The sequence below is a fragment of the Chiloscyllium punctatum genome, chromosome 42, assembly GCF_047496795.1.
Source record: "Chiloscyllium punctatum isolate Juve2018m chromosome 42, sChiPun1.3, whole genome shotgun sequence".
NCBI lineage: Eukaryota > Metazoa > Chordata > Chondrichthyes > Orectolobiformes > Hemiscylliidae > Chiloscyllium > Chiloscyllium punctatum.
The window spans coordinates 14,948,792-14,976,734 of NC_092780.1; the positions used below are offsets into that span (position 1 = coordinate 14,948,792).

The 27,943-nt window shown below is 43.6% G+C and overlaps 1 protein-coding gene across 6 annotated transcripts in view; it reads right to left on the reverse strand.

The window, feature by feature from the left end:
- Positions 1-27,943, reverse strand: part of znf385c (zinc finger protein 385C) — a 488,384-nt gene that overhangs the window by 155,002 nt on the left and 305,439 nt on the right. For all 6 annotated transcript variants that reach the window (XM_072561476.1, XM_072561475.1, XM_072561477.1 and 3 more), the window contains one exon: positions 24,336-24,478. In XM_072561476.1, coding sequence (XP_072417577.1) covers positions 24,336-24,478 — 143 coding nt within the window. The remainder of the gene's footprint in view (positions 1-24,335; positions 24,479-27,943) is intronic.

A 27,943-nucleotide genomic window follows, 5' to 3' on the forward strand; every position in this document is an offset into this window, starting at 1 on the left:
TCAACTTATATTTACAGAGCGCTTTTAATGTAATTAAACATCCTAAGGGAATTCAGAGGGATGGTGTGGCTAAATGGATCCACTGCTGAACACTGGCAGAACCATGTTATGTTCGATATTATATTGGCTGGTTTAAAAAACAGCATAATGCCAACAACATGGATTCAATTCCCACACCAGCTGAGGTCACCATGAAAGTCTCTCCTCAACCTCTCTCCTTGCCTGAGGGTGATTCTACTTGGGGTAAACCACTACCTTTTGTCTACCTCTAATGAGAGGGCAGTGCTGTGATCTGGTGACTTTACTTTTTACTATTGTATAATGTTCTGGCCATCCATTTGAACCATTTGGGATGTCCTGGGTCGACTAACTGCTACTGATTTTTCTTGGTATTAGTTTAAGTTAGTGGAACCAAATGGGGAAAGATACCCACGTAAAGTCTTCAGCAGAAGATAGGGTCAGACTTGATAAGTAGAGTAAGTTTACTGCGTAATAGTTAGCAACATCGTATCTCAGATATGTGATAATCTCCAGCAAAACATCAGGCTCGGCGTAAAACTATGTTCGCATCACTGCTACTTAAATGTCCTGGTAAGAACTTTGAGAGAATTGAATGGAACTTATATATATATATATATACACACACACACACACACACACACCAATTCTCACACTGGACAAGTTAAGAGGATAGTAGGTCAGGTAGCTAAAGGCATGGTCAAAATGATCAGTTTTTAAGGAGTATGTAAAGAAAAGGTTTTGGGGTGCTGGGGGTAGTCATAGTCCAGAGTTTAGGGTCCAAGCAACTGAAGGTGTGGCCACCAATGGTGAAGTTATGGAAATTGGGCATGTTCAAGAGGTCAAAGTTAAAGAAGCACAGATATTTTGGAGGGCTTGGGGGTTGATTTGAGGGATGGGATTTGACAAGGCTATGGTCAATTGTTAAATCAAATTCCTGAGAAAAAATAATTTCTTTAGAAACGATGCAACAGGCTATTGCTGCTGGTATTTAAAATGTGGTTACAACTAGCAGATAGTGGAAATCTACCTCCTTGTTTATATCAAAGAGTGTGGTGCTGGAAAAGCACAGCCGGTGAGGCAGCATCTGAGGAGCAGGAGAGTCGACATTTTGAGCATAAGCTCTTCATCAGGAATGAGGGGTGGCCCAAGGGGGCTGAGAGATAAAAGGGGCGGAGGGGGGAAGGTAGCTGGGAATGCGATAGGTCAATGAAGATGGGGGTGAAGGTGATAGGTCAGAAAGGAGAGTGGTGCAGATAGGTGGGAAGGAAGATGGACAGATAGGTGGGGGGGGGGGGGGGGGGGAGTGGAAATGAGGAAACTGATGAAATCCACATTGATCCTGTGTAGTTGGAGGATCCCAAGGAGGAACATGAGAAGTTCTTCCTCCAGGCGTCAGGTGGTTAGAGTTTGGCGGTGGAGTAGGTCCAGGATTTGCATGTCCTTGGCAGAGTGGGAGGGGGAGTTAAAGTGTTCGATCACAGGCAGTGGGGTTGCTTAGTGCGTGTGTCCCAGAAATGTTCCCCGAAACGTTCTGCAATTTGGCATCCTGTGTCCCCACTGTAGAGGAGGCCACATTGAGAGCAACAGACACAGTGGATGATGTGTGTACAAGTACAGGTAACTCTCTGTGAATGTGGAAGGATCCTTTGAGGTCTTGGACATAGGTGGGAGGGTGGGGGGGGTTGGGGGAGGTGTGGGCACAGGTTTTGCACTTCTTGTGGTGGCATGGGAAGGTGCCAGGAGTGGAGGGTGGGTTGGTGGAGGAGCGTGGACCTAACAAAGGACTCACTGAGGGAATGGTCTGTCTGGAATGCAGATAGGGGTAGGGAGGGAAACTATTCCTGGTGGTGGGGTCTGTTTGAGATGGCGGAGGATGATGCAATGTATCTGGAGGTTGGTGGCATGAAACATGAGGACCGGGGGGTTCTGTCCTTGTTGCGATTGGAGGGGTGGGGTTCAAGGGCGAAGGTGCAGGAAGTGGAGGAGATGTGCTGGAGGGAATCATCGACCACCTTCTCCTGCCACCGCAATAAGTGTAACACCTATGCCCACACCTCCCCCCCAACTCCCCGAAACCACCTGTATTATTGCTTTGTGAAATGTGCATGAAGTATTCAACTGGTGTATCCATTCAAGGCCCATCTGTATGGATCATGCTATTGATCAGAGTATACAGGTTACCATGAAGGCACCACCTTCTCGATCTCACTTCTCACCTGAGACATGGAGACCCTCAGAATAAACTCACCGCCAATCGTCTCTCTCTCTCTATCTTTCTAACGTGAGAGCAGTCCTATCGTTCTCTGGGACTGTGGTGACTTTACCTTTACAATTAAGGAATAAAATAAAAACGTTTCATAAAGTTTTATCTAACAGAGCAAGCTTTTTATTGAAATTGCCTGCAAAACGGAGGATTGAAGATTTATTGAAATCTTTGCTTCGATGTACTGCTCCAAGAGTGTGTATAATTTTGATAGCCCTAATATGCAGAAGTGCATTGAAAACATATTGAAACACAAATCCACCTAAAATTCCAGAACTTTAACATTGCTAAAAGGAAACAAGAAGTTGAATTTATTGTCTTGCACTCATCAGAACTAGGATATAAGAAACGGAGTTAATCAAAGGGACATTGTTTTATGAAATTTGTTTCTTGTGCCCTAATTCTGATGAATGCAAGACAAAAAGTCTGGCTTCTTGTTTAAATTCTGCTCGACCAAGTAGTTATTTATAAACTTTCAGTAGTGCATCTTAACTGACGATAAAATAAATCTCAACTTTGAATTTTTTTCCCGACTGCTGGGAATTCCAAAGCAAGCACGAAAAGGGCTAACATGCCTTCTGCAACTTCTTCCGAAAATTCAAGTCAAAGTCAATAATGCATTGTTTGGACCTCATACACTGGTAACTATATACCTGTGTGCAGGTGGTCCTTGAGACAAGTCTCACTGTGTTATCGGTGAGGAAGCTAAATACCAGAGGAAGGACAATTTTCGGAATGGGTTTGCAGCTCCAATGCACAGAGTTAATGACTGGCAAAACTAATTATGATGAAACAATGATAGTAGCTGCAGTTCAGAATCCAGCCTCAGGGTTAATCTGCTTCTTTCAAAAAGAGCAAGTCAGTTTTCTTTTGATGTTTCCTTTCAGCTCAAATGTTTTTCTAAAACTGCGCTTCTTTGTGGCGAGTTCAAAATTCAGCCTGTTTACATTTTAAGCTGCACTCTCAGTGTTAGCCCTGAGACCAGCACCAATACATAATTCTGTATGCAAGTTTGGATTGTATGGCTCCCTGTCTTCTTAGATCTAAAACTCAGATCAATAGAAAAATAGAAAGACTTATCTTTACATTTCACTTTTCATGAACAAGGTTTACTGTTTATGTTGTATATTCAAAGTGTCACAATGGAGGAAATCCCCTGCAACGAGCAATGTGATAAATAATGACTGGCTGACTCAGGACTGGCCAGTATACTAGAGTAAACTTCCCTGCTCAAATAAGTCTTTGGGATTTATAAATTTACTCAAATAAGGAGATGAGACCTCAATTTTGCATGTCGCCTGAAATGTGAAATTTCTAATAGCTCTACACTCCCTTAGCATTGCGTAGGAGTATCAGCCTTGACTCTTGGGCTCAAATCTTGCAGAAACTCGTAACTCAGAAAACAGTACAACCAACAGAGTGCTAACTGACACTGTAATGGATTATAAGCTAATAAGATGAGGCCTTTTCATGGAACTATTTTTTGCACACTGAAGGTTTTCAATAACTTTCTGCAGTTAAGATTGCATTGAGGGCTCTATATAAATACAACCTCACAATCGCAATTTTTAGCAAGAGTGCAGTGTGTGGGGTCCTAATATTATAATCAGCTACTGGATTAAGGGCAGCATGTTATAATAGTTCCAGATGGGTCCTCCAAATTGTTAAGCCCCTGGATGAGGAGAGGTGAACTGGTTCTGCTTCTTTATTCACCTGTCTCTTCAGTTGTTCATAATAAAGTTAATTTTAAAGGCATCCCTCCTCTGTGGATGACTATCCCTTAGACTAAAGGAGTTTTTTTTAACAGAGCCAATTTAACCAGACTTCTAGAGTTAACAAAAGAGTGAGCTTTGAAAAGTATTTAAAATGCATTAGGTAGTGGAATGTTGATGGTTAACAACTGATTTCAGGATTCCTGGCTTTTGCAAATTTGATGATCCTTTTGATCTGTTCCTTTTGATGGTGCTTGGCTCAGAGCTGTCAGAGTCAGAGATTGCTTCTTGTCCTATTTCCTTCTGACAGCCTTGTTAGCCGGTTGGCTTCCGGTACTCAGAGCCATGATGTGCATTTACCTGCAATGCTGGGGTGATCAGTGAGTACTTCTTCAACTGTGACCTTCACGGCACACTAGCACACACAGGCCAGTACACACAAACCTCAGTTCAGTCGCACAGCTTCTTTCATGGGACTCATAGACCAGGCTTGCTATCAGTTTTCAAAATCTTTGTTTTTGTACATTTGTTGAAAAGTCAAAACACAAAAAGTCTACAAGAGGTGGCTTTCCAATGAGAGTTGGAGAACAGCGTGAGCAGTGAGGAGGATACTCAACCCCCTTATTAACTCTTTCAGTTACAACTGTCTCTCTGCTTAAAATTTTCCTGATACTTTACTGGTGCAACATTCCATGGGTCCCTCACAGGTCCTGGTCAGATAGCCTGTATTTGTAACCCCAGTTGTTTTGGACAATAGCAGTGCTCTTCTAATAGAAACACAATTTGGAATTAAAAGTTAAGGATGTCCACAGCACTTCAGGGCACTGACCCTTTGCCATGATACACGGACCATTTTAACTTTGGACCCTCATTTAAGTGAGGCAAGGCTGAGCCTCACCCGGGATCAATGGGACTGGGGAGGTGCTGGCCGCAGGAAGAGGATTTTGGTCATCAAGAGGCTATTGGAGGGCAGCTAGGATGCTTGCACATAGAAACAAGCTAAGAGTTTCTGTGACACGAGTTGGTTGAGGAGCTGAGATTAATGAGGTTATAAAACCCCAGTACTACGCACACTTTAGCATCAATTAGTGATTGCAAGAGTTAAAATGGAAAAGATTAACTTCCTGCAAATTAATGGGGCTTAGAAGAGTTTTGTCACTTTACATTAATTGGAACTATGTATTGGTATTGACATTGACGCTGGTTTAGAGATGCCAGGATCTTGTTACAATGTAGTTACAAGGGAAAAGAAAGCTACAAAAGGAAAACAATGGGAGGGGGAAGTTAATGAAGAGTCATCTAGACTCTAGAAGTAGCTTGCTTTCTCTCCACAGATGCAGCTTGACCAGCTGTGATCTCCAGCATTTTTGTTTTTAGTTCAGATCCCAGCATCTGTAATGATTAACATCGAACATTACAGTGCAGTACAAGCCCTTCAGCCCTTGATGTTGCGCTGACCTACATTTGCTCTTATAAAGACAGAAAAACAGATTTGACCTCATTCTCACTGATCTCCCTGTTGCAAATGTATCTGTCTGACATTGTATCAGTAAGAGTTATCACCGCATAGTCCTAGTGGAGATGAAGCTCCACCTTCATATTGAGAATACCCACTATTGAGTTGTATGGCACTATCACCTTGCTAAATGGAACAGACTTTGAACAGATCTAGCAACTCACAACCTGGTATCCATGAGGTACTGTGGGTCATCAGTAAGAGTAGGATCACACTCCAGCATAATCTGTAACCTCATGACCTGGCATATCCCCCACTCTACCATTCCCATCAAGGGGATGATAATTAGAAGATTAGAAGGTCAATGAAGGCTGCAGGAAGGCAGACCAGGAGCAGTGTCTGGCTACCCAAAACGTTCTGGCAATAGTGCTGAAGATCTGTGCTCCAGAACCTGCTGCACCCAGAGTCAATCTGATTCAGTGCAGCTACAACATTTCAGGCACTTTCCCGACAACGTGGAAAATTGCTCAGCAATGGCCTGTACAAAAAAAAATGGACAAATCTAACCCAGCCAAGTACTGCTCCATCAGACTACTTTTGATAATCAGTAAACCGATGGAAGGTGCGATGAACAGTGATATCTTACAAATGACCTCTAACTGGGTCTGTGTTCTGCCAGGGTCACTCAGCTCCTGACCTCAGTACGCCCTTGGTTCAAGCATGGACAAAAGAGTTGAACTCCAGAGGCAAGATGAGAGTGTGACAGTCTTTCTGAGCAGCTGTAGAGAGGCTGGCTGAGGCCACGATAGAAGCTAAGAATAGGGTGGCATGGTAGCACTGCGAGGGATCTGTGTTTGCTCCCAGCTTTGGGTGACCGTGTGGAGTTTGTGGTTCTGCATGAGTTTCCTCCAGGTGCTCCAGTTTCCTCTCGCAGTTCAAAGACGTGCAGGTTGGGTGGATTAACCATTGTCAATGCAGGGCGATGGGGGAGTGCTGGGTCTGGCTGGGTGGGAGGCTTTCAGAGGGTCAGCGCAGACTTGATGGGCAGAATGGCTTCTTTCTGCACAGTAGGGATTCTAAATATAGGTTTTGATCAATATCAAAACATAAGCAGACGACACAGTGGCTCAGTGGTTAGCACTGCTGCCTCACAGTACCAGATTCCCGCCTTAGGCAACTGTCTGTGTGGAGTTTGCACATTCTCCCTGTGCCTGGGTGGGTTTGCTCTGGTTTCCTCCCACAATCCAAAGATGTGCAGGTCATGTGAATTGGCCATGCTAAATTGCCAAGGCTGGGATCTGGGTGGGTTACTCTTCAGAGGATCGGTGTGGACTTGTTGGGCTGAAGGGCCTGTTTCCACACTGTAGGGAATCTAATCACGTCAGCATGTTTTCAGTTAATATTACAGACTCTTCTTGGTTATACTATTTGTCTTGTCAAAATAATCTCAACTGTAGGTCTATTTTGGCTTTGTCAATTATAAAATAAACATAATTTCAGTGTGTTATGTGGTTTTAAGTGCAATTTTATTGGGTTATGGTCCATCAACAGGCAAGAGAAGGAATGAGGTCTGATAATTCCAGAAGTGGTGATTGAGAGAATTGATTGTTCAGTTGTGCTGATTGAGCCAAGAATGTTGGCTGACCATCTGGAGCTCTCAGCTGTGGCTCAGTGGGCAGCATTCACACCTCTGGCCCAGTCTGGCATGGAGTCAAGCCTCACCTCAGATGAGATGCTTGATCAAAGCCTGTCAGATGTAAAGGGCTTTTAACAAACTGACCCATAATTATGTACTGACATATGATGGGTGGGCTGCCAATTATAGAGGGGAATAGATTGCAGATGTTTGCTGCATGGCTTTACTGAATGCCTCAGGACTCTCTTCACTGTGAAATGAAACAGCTAAAGCTGACTCCCCCCAAATTTTAAGTTGAATAATGTTTTATTTCTAATAAAAATTAGGTCACTGGAGTACAACAGCCAAGATAGGGAGTGGCTGAAGACTTGTAAAGCTGCAATATGGTTTTGCAGATGCTTGAAATACATCTTTAATTAGCTGTTGGTTAGTTAGAACAAACATGCAAGCATGTTCAGCATAAACATTCAGCTTCAACACTGATATTACCTGTCAAGGTGATGGAGTGACTGTAATGAACACAAAGCTGTTTTGGGACTATTACTATTCCAATTACTATTCTACTAATTTGTTTTTTTTGTCACTTGGCAAACTGATTATTTGCATTGTACACATTGAAATAACTCCACAGAGGCTGGTATCCCATCACCAAGGCACTCTTTATTTAGACATCGAGAGTTTTCAACACTGATCCAGCTCCCTTGGAAACAGCTCTCAGAGTGAACAGAACCTCTGACACTCCTGTCAGCCAGGGCTCCCTGATTGGGGCTGTTAATCTGGTCCAATCAGGAAACTCATCCTCTATGACATCCATCTGGCTGACCTTATCCTCAGAATAAATCCATTCTCTTCTTCGCATGGGAAAGACATTGAGGCAGCGGCATCCACTGTGTCCATCTCAGATTCCAAGGTCTCTTCAGCGCTTGTAAGACAGGGAGAACCCATGGGTTCCGACAGCCTTTCCCACTGTTCTGAGGAGATGGGCACATTTTGCTCCCACAGTGTTTACAAGGTTGCAGGTTGCGTATGGTCCATGTGCTTGTTCAGAACCGTCACACCTATCCAGACGTCACACATCACCGGACCTGATCACGCCTCCACCACATCTCTCAGCCATGCAGGGCCATCTCTGCAGTGGCTATACCAAATGCCTTCTCTTGAAGTAAACGTTCTCTCTCATTTAGTGGAATCTTGTGTCCAGCATTGACATTCCTGATACCATTTCACCCTCCCCCCCACCCAAGTCTGGGAAGATCAGGTTTAATCTGTGGGGCGGAGTCTTCTCCTCATTAGCAACTCTGCTGGAGCTATCTCTGTAGTTGCATGAGGGGCGGTTCTATAATCAAACAGGAACTGGAACAGTTTAGGACCTAGTGAAATTCTACACTGTTTCTTTAAGCCAACCTTCGAAATTTGGACTGCTCTTTCTGCCAGACTCTTAGCTAATGGATGGTAAGAAGCTTTACTTACATGTCTGTTCGATTTTAGGAAATACTCAAACATCCTGCTGGTATCTGTGACCAGTATCTGTGACCAACACTACTGGGAGTCTGTGTATTGCAGAAGATTGTGCAGTTTTTCTACCATTGTCCCCGTGTTTGACAAATGAACTATGTGCATGTTCAGCGACTTTAAGTGCATCAGAACATTGAGTCCATAAAAGGACCTGCATAGAGTCCCTACAGTGTGGAAACAGGCCATTTGGCCCCATAAGTCCACACCGACTCTGTGAAGAGTAATTCACCCAGATCCATTCCCTCACCCTATTATTCTACACTTACCCCTGACTAATGCACCTAACCCACACATCCCTGAACACTACGGGCAACTTAGCCTGGCCCATTCACCAAACCTGCGCATCTTTGGATTGTGGGAGGAAACTGGAGTACCTGGAAGAATCCTGCGCAGACACAGGGAGAATGTGGAATCTCCACACAGACAGTTGCCCGAGGCAGGAATCAAACCTGCGTTCCTGGCACAGTGAGGCAGCAGTGCTAGCCACTGAACCACTGTGTAACCATTGACGTGTAACCAAGCCCAGGGTTTATGTGGCCGATGAATGTGGGGAAACTGCTGGTGGTAATCTGGGCACTGCTCCACCAATATGTCTGTATCCAGTCCTGGCCACCAGATATAATTTCTCGCCAACACCTTCTGAATGAAAGCGCTGAATGACCCTGGTGAAGTTCAGCCATACCTTTGCTCGGGGGAATCACTCTTGCTCCTCATAATAATATGCTGTCCTATACTCTTTGGGTCTAAAAGGTTTTCAATCCAGGTTGTGACGGCCCTTTGGTTTCCCCATCACCACCAGCTGTTTCAGTTTTACCAGGACCAGATCTTTCGATGTCCAAAGCCTGATATTGTCAATTGTGACAGGCAGTGCATCCAGAAAATTTAAAACCATTATGGACTTCTCCAGTGGCGGTATCACTGATGTTGTATCTGCCAGTGGGGCTGGGGGGTGTGTTGGAGGGAGGTGGAGGGGGCGGGCGGCTCAATGCATCTACATTTGCTACTTGGCCTTCTAGGTGGTGTTCCAAATTATAGAGTCCATCGCTGAATTTGGACTGAATATATGGGCAGCACTGCCTTGTCCTCTTTAAGGAGACCTAGCAGGGGTTTGTGGTTCATTATTATTACAACTTTACATCCGACTTTCTGACTTCAAATATGACTGTCAAGCCTTCCTTCTGTATCAGGGTGTATTTATGCTCTGCATTAGCCACAAAGTCCTGGATTCATACACCATTGAATGTTCCTCTCCATTGGGTACTTATGAACTCATACTACCCCAATGCTGTACAGAGAGGCATCAAATATCAATACCAGATCTCGCTCAGGATCATAGTGTGCCAACACCTTAGAGGATGATAGCTGTCTTTTCACTTCCCTGAAAGCTATGGCTTGGCTACAAGACCATTTCAAAGGCTGACCCTTTATTCAGAGTTGATGCAGAAGTGTCAGGATGGAGGGCACATTACATCTGAACTTCCTGTAATAATTGACCAGCCCAGGACAAGACATAAGCTCCGGCACAGATGTAGCAGCAGGGATACCTTTGATTGCCCTCACTGAATCTTCCAATGGGTGTAACCTAGTCTTGTTGACTCTGTAGCCCAAGTAGATCACTTGGGGTACCTTTTTTCCCTTCTAATGCAAATGCCCGCTTGGGGGAAACGTAAGTATTATGTCCAAGTTCTGTAATTGCTCCTTATTGGTTTTCCCTGTTATTAGCACGTCATCTAGAATAAATGGAGACCTGGGATAGACCTTGTAAATTGTTCTCCATCATCTGCTGAAAAATTGCACAGGCTGACAAGACCACAAATGGCAGTCTTGTATATTGGTACAAACTCTTATGGGTATAGATTGTAGCATATTTCTGGGAATCCTCACCGAACTGCAACTGCAAGTACACATGGCTCATGTCTAGCTTCATGAAGGAGAGCCCCCTTGCCACCTTTGTGTATAAATCCTCTATGTGAGGGATTTATCCAGCTGCAAGAAGCAGTTTACTGTTTGTTTTAAAATTCCCACAAAGGTGAACCGACCCATCGGGCTTCACAATTGATATGCCTGGTGCGGCCCATTCCACAACTGGACTGGTTTGATGATTCCTTCGCTTTCCAGCCTCCTGATTTCTGCCTCTACATTTGCCTTGATGGCACTGGGCGGGCCTTGCAGAATCATGGAATTGCTTCCTGGTCAACATGCCAGGCAGCAACAGCTCCTTTTATAGTCCCTAGAGCTTCCTGAAAAACTTCACTCAGGCAGCCATTTTTTAATTGAAAAATGTTGAGCCAATCTAGGTGAATCTTTCTCAACCAATTCTGCCCCATCAAGCTTGGACCCGAGCCTTTTACTACAACCAGTGGTAACTGAAGCAGCTGCTTCTCATAAGAGAACGGAACTGAAGCTGTACCCTTAATCTGTAGACATTACCCGGTTCAGATTCTCAGTCCAGCTGAGGTCTTGTGCAGACTTAAGCATCGGCGTGCAGAGTGAATTTTGTTAAAGACTGGTTCTGTGATCTTTGAAATGGCTGCATCAGTATCAACCTGCATTAGAACCAGGTGGCCATTTAACCAGATGTTTATTTGGATTGGTCTGATTTGGATGTTGCTGAGATATTTAACTGTTCCAAACTGGATTTTCCTGGGTTTGCACTCTCCTGGATAGAGACCTATGAGCTCTCTTACTCAATTTAGGTCTGGTGAGAGTCATTTACTGTCTCGAGGCCACATACTGGCAGCAACTACAATCATTTGGCCCAGATCCTGAAGAAAATTGTAACTGGCTGAAGCTTGGCTTTTTTTTTGGGTTTTGCTGAGGGCTGACCTAGGATCCCTCTGTTTAGGATATGCCCTGCATGAGGCTATGCAATTGCCTTCACTCAAATGGTGTTCTCCAAACTGAGTCTGACTGATGATGGTGTTCACTTCCATGGGGATACCCTGTAGCTCCCACAATCCACTTGTCGCATCTTCCAATGATAAATTCAGTTGTAGCGACTGTGTGAAGTCCAGTTGGGCTTCAGCTTGTTGGCGCTTTGGCATGGTTACATCATTAATCTCACATACCAAACGGTCTCTCAGCATCTAAATAAGGGTTCAGTCAAAATCATATGCCTCTGCCAGCCATCCTAACCAAGTCAAAAATCCCAATGTATTATCCCTGGTTCACAAAATGCCAAGTATAACAGATAGTGTCTCAGAATTAAAGGAGGCTTGGGGTTGTAATATTCCTTAACTAAATCAGTCAGCTCTTCAAAGGTTTTAGTACCTGGTGCCTCAGGGAAAGTCAGGCTCCTAATAACCGAAAAAGCTGCAGGACCACAAACTCTCAGGTGAATTACTTGTTTGAATGGAAAAAGTAACACTTTCTTGCCACATACCAGGTCCAGTCTTTGATAGCAGGATTGAATGAGTCAGGTTTCCTAAAGAGTGGCATTATGCCAGAAATGCTTACCGCCAACTCGAAGATGACTGCTGCGAATGAATTTCTTCAGGAGCATGCTTTTCTCTCATCGGCACTGAAATAATTCAACATAGGCCAGTATCCCATCACCAAGTCACCCTTTATTAATATGTGGACAGCTCCCTCAGAGCCAGCTCTCAGAATGAATAGGACCTCCTTGTTTTATCTGTCAGCCAGTGCTCCCTAAATTAACAGCTACAATCAGGGAACTCATATTCTACGAGATCCACCTGACTGATCTTGTCACAATCACTACACACATGCCTATGTTTTGCCAGCTAGTCATTCAGTTCCTCTATAAATCTGCAAAATAAATGGCAATTAGCTCTAGTTCACAAAGGACTTTCAGCATCTCTGTCCATTATTAGGGAGAGGGCCTACTGGTGATCCATAACTGAAGGGGCTCTGCTCCACATGATGTGTAGGACAAGGGAATGAGGCAGCCTCCATGATCTAGCACAGCTGATGAAGGGACTGAATTCATGGTTTTGCATCACGCTGTACCGTACTCTCGCCAGTTAAGCTGACCAAACTCCAGTCTTAACTGCGACGGTAAACTATGTAAATAAAACTGAGTCAGTAACATCATAGCAATCTTGACAATGTGACTCTCTTTATTTTTGAGACGAATCCACAATTAACATGAAGTGTACTTTTTTCCTTGAAGGGTCCTATTGTCATTTCCAACACCGGCTTACCTGCCTTTGGCCTACTCAACTCACAGTCTGACCATCTCTGCAATCATTTTTGTTTTTAAAAGCAACAAGGCTATTTTTTTAAAAAAAATCTCTTCCAAGGAATCCTGTGCATTTCCAATAAAAGCAAGCTATTGTGGAGCTAGAAAATTGAAACAAAACAGGAAGTGCTGGAGAAACTCAGCAGGTCAGGCAGTATCTGTGGAGTGGGAAACAAAAGTAATTGTTTCCAGTCTGTTATGACTCTCTTTCAATTCCTCAATCCCTACAGTGTGGAAACAGATCCTTCAGCCCAACAAGTCCAGACTGACCCTCCAAAGAGTATCCCACTCAAACCTCTTCCCCTTCCCTACAACTCTATATTTACCCCTGACTAATGCACCTAACTTATATATCCCTGAACACTATGAGCAATTTTGCATGGCCAATTCACCTAACTTGCACATCTTTGAACTGTGGGAGGAAACCAGAGCACCTGAAGAAAACCCACACAGACAGGAGGAGAATGTGCCAACTCCACACAGACAGTTGCCCAAGGCTGCAATTGAGCCCAGGTCCCTGGCGCTGTGAGGCAGCAGTGCTAACTACTGAGCCACCGTGCCATCAATTCTGTAGAAGTGCCGTACTGGAACTGCAATAGTAACTCTGTTTCTCCCTCCATGGATGCTGTGAAATCTGCCCAGTTTTTCCAGCATTCTCTGTGTTTGTGACTGTGCAGTTCTCACTCTGTCTGGCTAAACACTTCTTTGACATAAGACCCCCTGCAACATTCAGGCCCACCTCGTCCTTCTTTCATCAATGGAGGCTCTGATGCCTTTGATAAACTGGTAAACATTTCCTCCAGCGGTCCATGTCAACCAATGCTTTGTTGTGTATAAGTTGTTGATCACCAAGTGATGGTGGGTTGTGGTGTAAGCTTTAATCGCCCCCTAACCTGGAATCCAGTTAGATGTAAAAATAACCCAACTTTCTTACTTCCAGATTAATAGATTTGGGATCTGGATTGGCAATTCATTTAAATATTATACAGAAATGAGGCCTGGAGTGTCCCATTTAACTTCCTTCACAGGTTTAACTCTCGCTGGCCAAGTTTCCTCTCACACATGTAGAGATTGCTTCTCCATAAAAGACAAGGTTTCTGGGGCACCAGGGAAAATGTCGTGTCTCATCATCAAGATCAATGGAAATTTGTAGAAGATCTGGAAAAAAGGACCTTTTGGTAGTCCTTCGACAGCATGTGATAAAAGTGGACCTTATCTGGAATGGGATACAAAGGTCACTCCTCTGCAATACTCCAAACTACAGAATTGATAGACGCTTAGACACTGGCAGGTCGTTTGAAGTCTGTCACTTCCCTGACATTCTTAATTCCATTCAAGAGTTTGCACCAGCTCAGTGTTGAAGGTTTAAATTCTACATTTTCTTTCACACTTATTTGTTGAATTATTTTTTCAAATCATCATAATTAATCCGTGGTTCATCTCTAATATTAATGAAGGTAGGCTTTCCCAGGATAACCCTTTGCAAACATAATCTAAGGTATCTTTGCTCTCTCACAAGAATTTCCTTTTGAGATATAAGATCATCGCTTCTTGAGTGTAGTAGAATGTTTCTCTCAGCTAACATTTCGCAATGATCCTTGAGCTTTGAAAGACATTAAGTAAAAGTAAGTTTCTCAATGGCAAGCACTGTCCCTACACCAGATTTGTAGAAACTTTCTGTAATCTTTCCTTTCTTTGTTGTAAATTTGGGATCTTGCTGTGTCTTTTGTTTTATTCATCCATGAGACCTGTGCTTCACTGACTGGGCCTGTATTTTTATTCACCACTAATAACAACCCTCCTGTTCTTGAAGTATGTGCATTCATTCACATTCGGTTGCATTACTGTTCATTTAAACATTTGCTAGCAGCTCACGCAATTCAGAGTACAAGGCTTGGAGGTCTTCATTTTCTCTTGTTACTCTTTCAAGTAGCTGCTGCAGGTGTTTCTTGAAGAAAAATGTCATTTTTTGCTTCTCAGTCTTGATAGTACTGTTAACAGCTGGGCTTTCAGTTCAAGAGGCAGAAGTGGGTACTGCAGATGCTGGAAACCAGAGTCTAGATTAGATTGGTGTTGGAAAAGCACAGCAGGTCAGGCAGCATCTGAGGAGCAGGAAAATTGATGTTTCGGGCATAGGACCTTCATCAGGAATAATCCCTGATAAAGGGCTTTTAGTTCAAGAGTTCTGTTCTACCATTTTAAAATTTAACCTATTTTCCTAAACCACCTGTTCAGAGGTGTTACTATACACCTCTGGAACAGGTGGGACTTGAACCTTGGCCTCCCAGTCCAGGGGTAGGGACATTATCACTGTGGTGAAAGTGAGGACTGCACATGCTGGGGATCAGAGTCAAGATTAGAGTGGTGCTGGAAAAGCACAACAGGTCAGGCAGCATCGAAGGAGCAGGAAAATTGACATTTCGGGCAAAAGCCCTTCATCAGGAATCACCCTATCACTATGTTATAAATGGGCCCCTCTCATTTTCTATATCTTGTTTAATTTTAATACGTTCCAGCTCCATTTGTGCTCAGTTTCAAGTTTTCCAAAGTGCTATTCAATTCAATGGTTTCATTGCTCAGTTCTTTGAGTATCGAGTTGGGATGTTATGTTGAACTTCTACAGGATGTTGATGAGGCTGCTTCTGGAGTACTGTATCAGTTCTGGTCTCCCTGTTATAGGAAGGATATTATTAAGCTGGAGTGGGTTCAGAAGAGATTTGCCAGGATGTTGCCAGCAATGAGTTATAAGGAGCGGCTGGGACTTTTTTGTTTCCACTAAGAGTTTTGGAACTTGAGAGGTGACCTTTTAGAGGTTTATAAAATCATGAGGGGTATAGATAAGGTGAATGTTTTCCCGAGAGTGGGAGATTTCAAGACTAGGGGACATATTTTTAAGGTGAGAGAAGAAAGGTTTAAAGTAGACATGGGAGGAAAATGTTTACACAGAGGGTGGCTCGTGTGTGGAATGAACTTCCAGAGGAAGTGATGGATGCAAGTACAGTTACAACGTTTAAAAGACATTTGGATAAGAAATGTTAAGAGGGATATGGGCCAAGTGCAGGCAGGAGGGAGTAGGTTAGTTTGAGATTATGGTTGACATGGACTGGTTGGGCTGAAGGGTCTGTTTCTGTGCTGTATGACTCTATAACTGTAGTAGCTCTGTTTCTTCCTTGGATGAATATTTGAGTGTTTCCATGAGCTGGTGATGAGACTTTTCCTCCGAGTGCAGAAAAAGAAAAATGCACACAATGGAATCCAAGCATGTGGGGAAACATGAACTTCCAATATTCCCTCCTAAACAAAGCTGCCCTCACCTCTCAGAAGATTTACCCCCACTAGCAGTGGGGACTTTCATTTTCAGTGCCTCTGGGGCTAAAATTGTTATAAAATAGCAGCAAATGTCATGAAATGTGGCAACTTTATTGTCATGGCATATCTAACGGTTGTTAGTCTTTTCTCATATTTGTGATTCTCTCCATTAAAATTACAACCTCAAGATTCATCTCAAAATGGTACATAATCCAATGTAACGTTTTAACAAATCAAACTGCAACTATGAGAAAAATAAAACAGTGGCATGACAATGAACAAGAGAGAGAAACGGCTTTCAGAGCAAGGTCACAGACCAATTGAAAATTGTTTAGTGATGAAAAATACAATGGCAGATGTGCTTATGAATCTCGCTCCTGGTTAAATGTTCATCCGGTGTCTTACACAGTAGTGTGTCAATGTCATAGAGAACAGCCTTTAGTTCAGTCACATTGCATTACACCAAGTACCCGTGTCTATCAAGATAACAATTCATATAAATGTCAGCTACATCCAATTTGCTGAAGATAACACATTTATCTCCATCCAGATTACTCTCAAATCAGGAATGAAAAGTGCATCACCTCACACTTTCCCACATTGTATTCCATCTGTCACTTCTTTGCCCACTCTCCTGGCCTGTCCAAGTCCTTCTGCAGCCTTCCCTCCTCCTCAACATTACCAATTTCTCCGTGTATCTTTGTCTCTTCTACAAATGAAGCAACAATGCCCTCAGTTTCTTCATCCTGATTGTTCATGTAAACTTGAATAGCTGTGACCCCAGCAGAACTCCACTAGTCACTTGCTGTCAACCTGAAAAAGACCCCTTTATCCCTACTCTCTGTCTTCTGCCAGTCGGCCAATCTTCTATCCATGCCAATAACTTGCCTTTAGCACCATCGACTCTTTAGTTGCTTCTGGTGCAATACCTTGTCAAAAGGCCTTCTGAAAATCCAAATCGATCATGTCCACTGACTCTTCTCTGTATAACTTGCTTGATACCATCTCAGAGAATTCTAACAGATTTGTCAGGCATGACCTTCCCTTGATGAAACCGTGCTGACTCACCCTTTTTTACCATGAACTTCCAAATACTTTGCAATCTCATCCTTCATAGCACACTCTAAAATCTTAACAATGACTGAGGTCAGACTAACCAGCCTATAATTTCTCATTTTCTGCTTCCCTCCTTTCTTAAACAGAGGTGCTACATTAGCCATTTTCCAATTCTTTGGAACCTTCTTTGATTCTAGTGATTTAGAGTCATAGAGGTGAACAGCTTCGGTCCAACTCATCCAAGCTAACCAGATATCTCAAACTAATCTAGTCCCAATTGCCAGCATTTGGCCCATTTCTCTCTAAACTGTTCCTATTCATATACCCATCCAGGCATCTTTTAAATGTTGTAGTTGTACCAGCCTCCACCACTTCCTCTGGAAGTTTATTCTGCACACGCACCACCCTTTGCGTGAAAAAGTTGCCCTTGAGGTCCCTTTTATATCTTTCCCCTTTCACCCTCAACCTATGCCCTCTAGTTCTGGATGCCCCCAACCCAGGGAAAAGACCTTGTCTATTTACCCTATCCATGCCCCTCATGATTTTACAAACCTCTATAAGGTCACCCCTCAGCCTCCGTCGCTCCAGGGAAAACAGCCCCAGCCGACTCAGCCTTTCCCTCAAACCCTCCAACCCTGGCAACACCCTTGTAGATCTTTTCTGAACCCTTTCAAGTTTCACAACATCTTTCCTTCAGGAAGGAGACCAGAATTGCATGCAATATTCCAACAGTGGCCTAACCAATGTCCTGTGCAGCTGCAACATGACCTCCCAACCCCTATACTCAATGCTCTAACCGATCAAGGAAAGCATACCAAACAGCTTCTCCCTGAGACTCCACTTTCAAGGAACCTGCACTACAAGGTCTATTTGTTCAGCAATGCTCCTCAGGACCTTAACATTCAGTGTATAAGTCCTGCTCTGATTTGCCTTTCCAAAATGCAGCACCTCACATTTATCCAAATTAAACTCCATCTACCACTCCTCAGCCTATTGGCCCATCTGATCAAGATCCTGTTGTACTCTGAGGTAACCTTCTTCATTATCCACTGCACCTCCAATTTTGGTGTCATCTGCAAACTTACTAACTATACCTCCTACGTTCACAACCAAATCATTTACATAAATGATGAAAAGCAATGGACCCCACACCGATCCCTGTGGCACACCTCTGGTCATAGGCCTCTAGTCTGAAAAGCAACCCTCCATCAGCACCTTTTTTACCTTTGAGCTAGTTCTGTATGCAAATGGTTAGTTCTCCCTGTATTCCATGTGATCTAACCTTGCTAAGTTCTGAAAGATCACTCCGAAGCCTCCACAATCTCTTCAGCTATTTCCTTCAGAACCATGAGATGTAGTCCATCTGGTCCATATGATTTATCCAGCTTCAGACCCCACCAGGACCTTCTCTTTAGTGATAGTCACTACACTCACCTCTACCTCCTGACTCTCAAAGTTGTGGTATGCTACTGGTGTTTTCCACTGTGAAGAATGATGCTAAATACCTGTTTAGTTCTTTCGCCATTTCTTTGTTCCCCATTACTACTTCTCCAGCTTCATCTTTTCAGGGGTGCAATGACCACTCTTGTCTCTCTTTAATCCTTCTGATATGGACCAGACAAAACCCCCTCAAAACATGGCAAAGAGATAGCTTAGAGCCTAACCTTTTCTTACTGCCAAGTGCCAGATGTTGTAATCTGGATGCAATTCAATTGGTCAAACTGTCAGGCTTGAAGCAAAACACACTTTATTCATAAAATACAGATAAAGCAAAACTAAAAGAATTGGTTCAACTGTAACTCCATTGTAATACTTACAAAATAATCAACTACTGCTTAACTGTTCCAATATAGTAATATCACAGAAGTGCACTGTTGGCAAAGTCAAATTCAGTAACATAGATTGTTTCACATCCAAGTCTAGCAGCAGGAAGGGAACCCAAGCTTTTACTTGCAGGAAAGAGAGAGAGGGGGGGGAAGAGAGAGAGAAAAAGAGAAACAGACAGAGAGAGAGAGAGAGAGAGAGAGAGAAAGAGAGAGGGGTGTAGCAGCTTTCACACCAGCAACTGATACTGAAAGTTAAACCTAAAAATCTTAGTACTATGGGAGCTGGATCATCCAGGCTGCTTCTACTGTTCCAACTCTTACTAAAAACTCTGAGACTCCATAAGCTGTTTACTTAATTGGCTTGAAGCAGACTGTTTGTCACCTCTGCCTCAACCTCTCTTCATAAAAAAATCCAGGACAAAATATACCTCTTAAAGCCATAATGGCATCATGCTTCATATAACTAAAAAGATTCTTATTGCTATTTAGCTTACCCTCATATTTCATCTTCTCCTCCCTTCATCTTCTCTTCTCCTCTGCTGGTTTTTAAAGGCTTTCCAATCTTCTGGTTTTCCACTAATCCTCACCACCTTGTATGTTCTTACAGTTACCTTTCACTGTCCCTGATTTCCCTATCAGCCATGGTTGCCTTGACCTCACCTTTGCATGCTTCTCCTTCCTTCGGATGAATTTCTGCTGTGCCTCTCAAATTACTTCCAGAAACTCCTGCCATTGCTGCACCACTGCCTTTTCTGCTCGGTGCCCCTTCCAATAAACTCTGGGTAGCTCCTCCCTCATGCCTTTGCTCAACTGTATTACCATTACAGCTGATTCCAGCTTCTCCCTCTCAAGCTGCAGATGAATTCTACCACATTATGGTCATTACCCCCTTGGAGCTCCTTCAGCTTATGCTCCCTAACTCTTTACTCCCTGTCTCATTACACATCACCAAATCCAGAATTGCCTGTTCCATAATAGGCTCGAACACACGTTGTTCCAAAAAACCATTTGTAAATATCCACAAATTCTTTTTCTTGGGATCCGCTACCAACCTGATTCTTCCAGTCCAACTGCATATTGAAGTCCCCAAAGATTATTGTAATGGTGCTTTCCTTACATACATTTTCTATCTCCTGATTTATTTTCTGCCCCACATCCTGACTAATGCTAGGAGGCCTGTACACAACTGCTATCAGAGTCTTTTTTTCCCTTGAGCTTCCTTAATTCTTCCCGTACAGATTCTCTGCCTTTCAGCCCTAAATTGCTTCTTGCTATTGATTTAATTTCTTTTCTTAAAAACAAGGCAACCTCTCCTCCTCTGTCCATCAGTCTGTCCTTTCGATGGGACATGCATTTTTGGAGAAAGTGAGGACTGCAGATGCTGGAGATCAGAGTTAAGAGTGTGTGGTGCTGGAAAAGCACAGCAGGTCAGGCAGCATCCGAGGAGCAGCAGAATTGACGTTTTGGGCAGGAGCCCTTCATCTGGAACGTATTCTTGGATATTTAGTCCTCTGCCCTGATCCCCTGGCAGCCACATCTCTGTGTGCCCACCAATTTCAATCTGTGCTACAGGTCATTCACCATGATTCACATACTGTGCACATTTAAGTACAACACCATCACTGGCCCTTGAAAATCCAGAGGAGATGGTGTAACTCTCTTTGTCACAGTTGTTTTTTATCTGTTGTGTCTAATGTTAGATTCCTAAGCCTTTCCATACGCTATAGAGGTTTACAAGATCATGAGGGGCACGGATAGGATAAATAGACAAAGTCTTTTCCCTAGGGTGGGGAAGTCCAGAACTAGAGGGCGTAGGTTTAGGGTGAGAGGGGCAAGATATAAAAGAGACCTAAGGGGCAACTTTGTGACACAGAGGGTGGTACGTGTATGGAATGAGCTTCCAGTGGAAGTGGTGGAGGCTGGTATAATTACAACATTTAAGAGGCATTTGGATAGATAGATGAATAGGAAGGGTTTGGAGGGATATGGGTCAGGTGCTGGCAGGTGGGACTAGATTGGGTTAGGATATCTGGTTGGCATGGACGGGTTGGACCGAAGGGTCTGTTTCCATGCCATATATCACTATGACTATGACACTATTTCATAATTGGCCTCAGCATCCTAAGGCGAAGGAAGGAGCAAATTGTAATTGAGGCTTTTTGCTCCAGAACACCATATAGTGATGACTTGACAAGTGGAACGTGAGTTAAGGTTGCCAATTGTGGCTCAATGGGTAGCTCTTGCACCCCAAGGCCACGTGGTTCCAGGATCAAGACCTTCTCTACCACAGTCAGAGGTCTGTAGCATGTGAGAATCTCAATTATTCTGCTTTTCTTGGAGGTAGACAATTATGGGTCAAAGGACAAACTGTCTTCTCCTGAGGATGTCAGGTAAGCTCCTAACAGCACCAAGAGGTCTTCCAATTTGAAAGCCACAACCAGATGCAGCAGAAGGTAACTCAAAGAGAGAGGGTGCCTCAAACAGATGTGCTTTTCTGCTTTTGCTCTTCTTTTTCAAATCTGAAATGAGAAATGGTGTTTGTAGGCAGACCAACAGTGTGAAGGGACTGCCCCTCTACAGTTTCCTCAGCAGCTGAGCAGTCAGAGATGCTTCCTGTTTAAAGACCAGGCAGCTGCATTGGTCTCAACACTCCTGGAAAACTGGACGCTGGCTGAAAAAGTCGAAAAGTGTGGAACATTCCTGATGAAGGGCTTATGCCCGAAATGTCGATTCTCCTGTTCCTTGGATGCAGCCTGACCTGCTGTGTTTTCCTAGTGCCACACTTTTCGACTCTGATCTCCAGCATCTACAGCCCTCACTTCCTCCTTAGTCGCGATCCGAAAAATCCCAGCAAGGCTTCCTTTAATTGGTAACAAATGCAGAAAGTGTTGGAGAAACGCAGCAGGTCTGGCAGCATCTGTGGAGTGAGGAAGCAGAGTTGATGTTTCAAATCTAATATGACTGTTCAGTTCTGAAGAAGTCCGAACCAGACTCATTACATTAACTCTGCTTTCTCTCTCCACAGGTGCTTCCTGAGTTTCTCCAGCACTTTCTGTTTTTGTTTCAGATTCCCAGCATCTGCAGCATTAACCTTCCGCTCCTTCAAATGGTGATGAGTGACCCACAATGAGCTGACATGTAATGGCCCTAATGAACATCCACCATCCTGCAGTTCGGGGTAAGGGGATGGTATGGTGCAGGATAAAGATGGGGATTGACACATTGGTCAGCCATTGTTCGTGCCAGCACACACCTCTGCTGATAACCCCTGAAGGGGGCAATAAGTCAATTCCTATGTACTTTCAGAACAGTCAAAGAGATGTTCAGCACAGAAAGAGGCCCTTCGGACCAACTCATCCATGCCCGCCAGGTTTCCTAAACTGAAATGGTCTCATTTGCCTGCATCTGACCCATATTCCCACTGTACATTTCCTATCCACGTACCTGTACAAATGTCTTTTAGATGTTGTAACTGTACTTGCCTCTGCCACTTCCTCAGGAACTTCACTCCATATGTGTGTCACCCTCTGTGTGAAAAGGTTGCCCCTCTAGTCCCTTTTAAATCTTTCTCTTCTCCCCTTAAGCCTATGGCCTCTAGTTTTGGACTCTGCTGATATCTATAAGAAAGAGGTGGGGAAAATGTGAACATGGGGATTGAGATAAAGAGTCATAGAGTCATAGAGATGTGCAGCACGGAAACAGACCCTTTGGTCCAACCTTCCATGCTGACCAGATATGCTAATTAATCTAGTCCCATTTGCCAGCACATGGCCCATATCCCTTTAAACCCTTCGTATTCATATACCCTTCCAGATGCCTTTTAAATGTTGTAATTTTACCAACCTCCACACTTCCTCTGGCAGCTCATTCCATTTACTCGCCATCCTCTGCGTGAAAATGTTGCCCTTTTAAATCTTTCCCCTCTCACCCTAAACCTGTGCTCTCTAGTTCTGGACTCCCCCACCCCTGGGAAAAGACCTTGTCTATTTTTCCTATCCATGTCCTTCATGATTTTATAAACCTCTATAAAGTCACTCCTCAGCTTCCGATGCTCCAGGGAAAACAGCTCCAGCCTATTCAGCCTCTCCCTGTAGCTCAGATCCTCCAACTCTGGCAACATCCTTGTAAATCTTTTCTGACCCCTCTCAGGTTTCCCAACAACCCTTCTGATAGGAGGGAGACCAGAATTGGAGCCAAGAGTGGTGGTCTGGAAACTTACATAGGCTTCACTCAGGCCTTGATTAATGTGGCACAACAGTCCGGTCTGGGTGTCCTTGTGCATGAACCCCATGGGAATCAGCAAGTACAGCTAGTAATTGGAAAGTTCATCCTTAATGTAGACTCATCCAGTGGGTGGCACACTGGCTCAGTGGTTTACACTACTGCCTAACAATGCTAGGCCCCTGGATTCGACTCTACCCTTGGGTGACTGTCTGTGTTAAGTTTGCACATGCCCGCATAGGCTTCCTCTGGTTTCTTCCCACAGTCCAAAGACATGCAGGTTAGGTGGATTGGTCTTGGAAAATGCTGGGTCTGGGTGAGATGCTCTTCCCAGGGTTCGTGTGGACTTAATGGGCTGAATAGTCTGCTTCCACACTGTAGGGCTTCTATGCTGCTGCTTGCCCACAACAACTTCTATGAATCTCAATTTTACGAGACCATTCCAACATTACCGAAGCAAAGTTACCCATTTCAAACACCAACTATCCTTGGTGCCTCACAGTGAAGTTGTGCTAATTCAGAGCAGAGCTATGACCAATTATGCACCATCTACCTCCCTCAAGGGACCGGGCTGATAATACAAAATAAAGAGAAAAGCAAAAGAGAAAAAGATAAATCCAGAATTATATTTTATAGAATCCCTGTCACCAGAGTCAGATTGAAATCAAGTCCCTAAGCTGAGATTAATTTCCCAAGCTCAGCAGTCTTGGGTAGAATTTTTACTGCTCATATTTTCGTGCTTTAGACCGAAACAAATTGATCCTCTGAAAACATTTCAAGCAAGACACCAGCCACCAAATTCACTGAGCATCAGCTGGGATCTATAAAATCATGTTGAAGGTAGAACTGAATAAAACAACTGCTTGTGCCTGACACATGACCTTGCCTCAGGTTCACCTTATCCAGAACTGGTTACATTTTACACCTCCTTGGACAGATTTCCCAGTGTCACCCCTTGAAACCAGTGACTCAGTGATGTGGTCACCTCTATATTTATTCATTCACCACAGTACCATACATTGTAGGCGCCGTATAAAAAGCAAATAGTCTTTGTCTCTCTCTCTCTCTCTCTCTCGCTTGGTTAGTTAAAAGTGAAGACGTTCAGACAACAAGACTTACTGTGCTGAAGTTGGGAAATAATCCAACAGGAGAGGGGTTGTTCAGCCGAAAGGGTAGTAAGTGTTTCATATCGAGAGCTTGCTGCATGGCTCGACCTTGCAGCTGTAGGGATGCTAGCACACTATTGTTTTGGCCTGTAGAACCTGAGGAAAGACAGAGGAGGGTAAAGCGATTAATTACCAGGGCGCAGCTTATAACAACTCAGATTGCAAATGGTGCTGCTTCAATGGCAAATTTAAAAAAGAACCATACAATCAAAACCGTGTGGAAGTAAGCCACTTGGTCCACCAAGTCTGCAACCAACTTCCAAAAGAGCATCCCACCCTGACCCATGCCCCTCCCCCATCCATGCATTTCCCAAACCACCCAACCAGAACATAGAGTCATAGAGATGTACAGCGTGGAAACAGACCCTTTGGTCCAACTCATCCATGCCGACCAGATATCCCAACCCAATCTAGTCCCACCTGCCAGCACCTGGCCCATATCCCTCCAAACCCTTCCTATTCATATACCCATCCAGATGCCTTTTAAATGTTGCAATTGTACCAGCCTCCACCACTTCCCTGGCAGCTCATTCCATACACATACCACCCTCTGAATGGAAAGAAAATTGTCCCTTAGGTCTCTTTTATATCTTTGCCCTCTCACCCTAAACCTATGCCCTCGAGTTCTGGACTTCCCCATCCCAGGGAAGAGACGCTGTCTATTTATCCTATCCATGCCCCTCATGATTTTATAAACCTCTATATGGTCACCGCTCAGCCTCCAACACTCTAGAGAAAACAGTCCCAGCCTATTCAACCTCTCCCTATAGCTCAAATCCTCCAATCCTGGCAACATCCTTGTAAATCTTTTCTGAACTCTTTCAAGTTTCACAACATCTTTCCAATAGGAAGGGGACCAGAATTGCACGAAATATTCCAATTGTTACCTCAGATTGATCTGGATATCTGGTTCAATCACCTGCCCAAAACTAGAGGGGAGCAGACATTTGCCGCAAACTGTGGGGTTACCAAAAAGTCACTGGTGCTGAGGTAAATCACACAGTGAGTGTTTTGAGAGGGTCTTCTGATCCAGACAGTGACCCTCTCCCTGGATGGGGAAGAGCTAAACCTTCCTTGTGAGGACAAAAGGACTATCAGTACTCCACCCAGCTTTGTGATCTCAGTGAAGTGAATCAGCTGCCTGAGCTGCTGCTGCTTTCAGTTCCTCTAGCCTCGAGTGTTCTTTCTCAGACCAGGAGTTCAAATTACACTGCAGGCCCAATGGCACCAGCAAGTGAGAATGAGAACAGGAGCTGTTAAACATCCCAGCCCAATCTCCCTCCCTGGCTTCCATTGGCTGGATCAGGTTAAAACCAACAACTTAATTCGTATAAGCACTTTTGACCCAATAGAACTTTCTAAGGTGCTTCACAGGAATGTAGCTTTTGAGCCACCTCAGGAGACTCTAGGATAGATGTCCAAAAGCATAAATCAATAAAGCAAGTTTTCAAGTGGACCTGAAGGATCTTAAGGAAGGACAGCAAGGTCGACAGGTGGAAAGTTTTAGAGAAGAATACAACAATTTAGGGCCTTGGCAGTCATTAGTCCAGCCATCGCTGCTGGTGTGGGTACAACTGGGGAAAAAGAAGAGGTTAGAAGTGAGGGAGAGAGCAGATATCTCAGAATCATGAAGGCTGGAGGTCCAGAGGCCATGAAAACAAGGGTGTAATTTTAAAATGAAGCACTGTTTGAATAGGAGCCAGTGCAGATCAGCGAGTCTGTTAAAGGTGCAAAATCTTACGCATGCTGCTGTCATTGTTTCTAAGAGATATCATACTGTTGCAATACACAGAACTTGTTTCTCTACCTACAAAGTGCAGTCCTTGTTCACAAAACCAACTTTCACACGTGAGTCTTAACAAAGGGTTATTTAACTTTGGATGACATCAGAGCTGAACTCAAGCAAGTTTCCAAGAACATTTGCATTACATAACAATTAGAATTGTTGTGTGTTGTAGCCCTGCAATATTATGGTCAGATATAGCACCATTGCTGCCAGGTTGGCTCAGACTAGTTAATTCAGCACCAACCATATACTTGACACACGATCTTTTAGAGACCCAAACTGGGCAACATTGAGACACTGACACTTTCCTCAACTGCAAAGTTAATCACCAACACTGTACCATGAACACAAACGTCAATCACACAGGTTCACAACTGGCATGAGACACTGTTACACTTCAATAGGTATCCAATATATTGACCACACATCCCTATTACTTGGACCTAATCAGTCAAATGGAAGGCCATTGCTTAGTTGGATTCCAATGCAAGATATGTTTAATAAGCAATTATGACAAAAATACACTCGGATCTGGAAACTGTAGAAAATTGAATGGGAATCATTATGTTCTTGTCTGCAGCTTAGACAGATCAGCTGGTCCTAGCCACTGTGGTATTCCTCTCCAAGAACATAAAATGTGAACTGCACAAATCCACCCCATAAAATTTCAGTCATTAATTTAATGTCTGACAGCCACAGGCTAATGAGTGTATAATTTTCTCACATGTGCTTAACCAGGATACTCGAAGGGTTCTGAAATTAAACTTCTGGTCAAGGTTTATGAATCAGATGTCGTGTAACAGAATACGTCCGACGTTACAACATACACATTTCCATCTGTAGCCATTAAGAAAACATTCAAAGTTTCACAAATATTGAATCTTTGGTTGTTTTTGACTTGAAGCAGCTAAAGGTGAATGTTTGATTCTTACCTTATTCCTCTTAAACAGACAGAAAGGGGTTCCAGGGCAGAATGTCTGGGGTCCAGATGGTTTAGAGTTCCACATGTTTCTGAGTTTCTATCCTTTCAATTTAGTCTAGTCTACTGAACGAGGAAATGAATACAGCACTCGGTGACTTGGCAGAACGGCCAACCATGTTCACAAAAGGCATTTGTGCAAACAGTTGTGCGTGGCTGCCAAAAACCCAGTGGGAATGTGCTTTATTCACAACCCATGACCTCCACCAAACAGTACTGGCACCAGAGCAGAATTTGATTAAGTGTACTTACCTGCACACAGCTGTATCTATGTGTTACATATTCCTTGTTCATTGTTGGTCTGAAGAAACTGCAAATTGTCTATAATGCAGTGGTTTCATTTGAACTATTACAGAAATGAAAATGATCCCTTCATACAAAGAGGCTTTATTTAAAAAAAAGGATAACGTGGGCAACATTAAAGAGAAAGTATTCCACAGAGAAGGGAACAGTATGGAGGTGCTCAGCATAGTTCTCAATGTAATGATACAGTTCGTGATGCTTTAGCAATTATTATGATATTGTGTCAACTTGATACAGACAGTTTATACATTAGTCAGCTCCAGTAAGTTTACTTCATGATTACGAACTGAATAGATAGAAATTGAAACTAAAAGAGTGAGTTTGGTTCATTGATAACCCTCTTATGTCTGGGTTCAGAAGGTCTTGAATTGTGGATTGGCCTTATAGTCATGACCTGACACTGGCATTGCAATGCAACAGGAAGGTGAAACAAAGGTGAAGGACAATGGCTCAAAAATGCAAAGAGTAAAAATCTTGAGGATGACTAGGATGT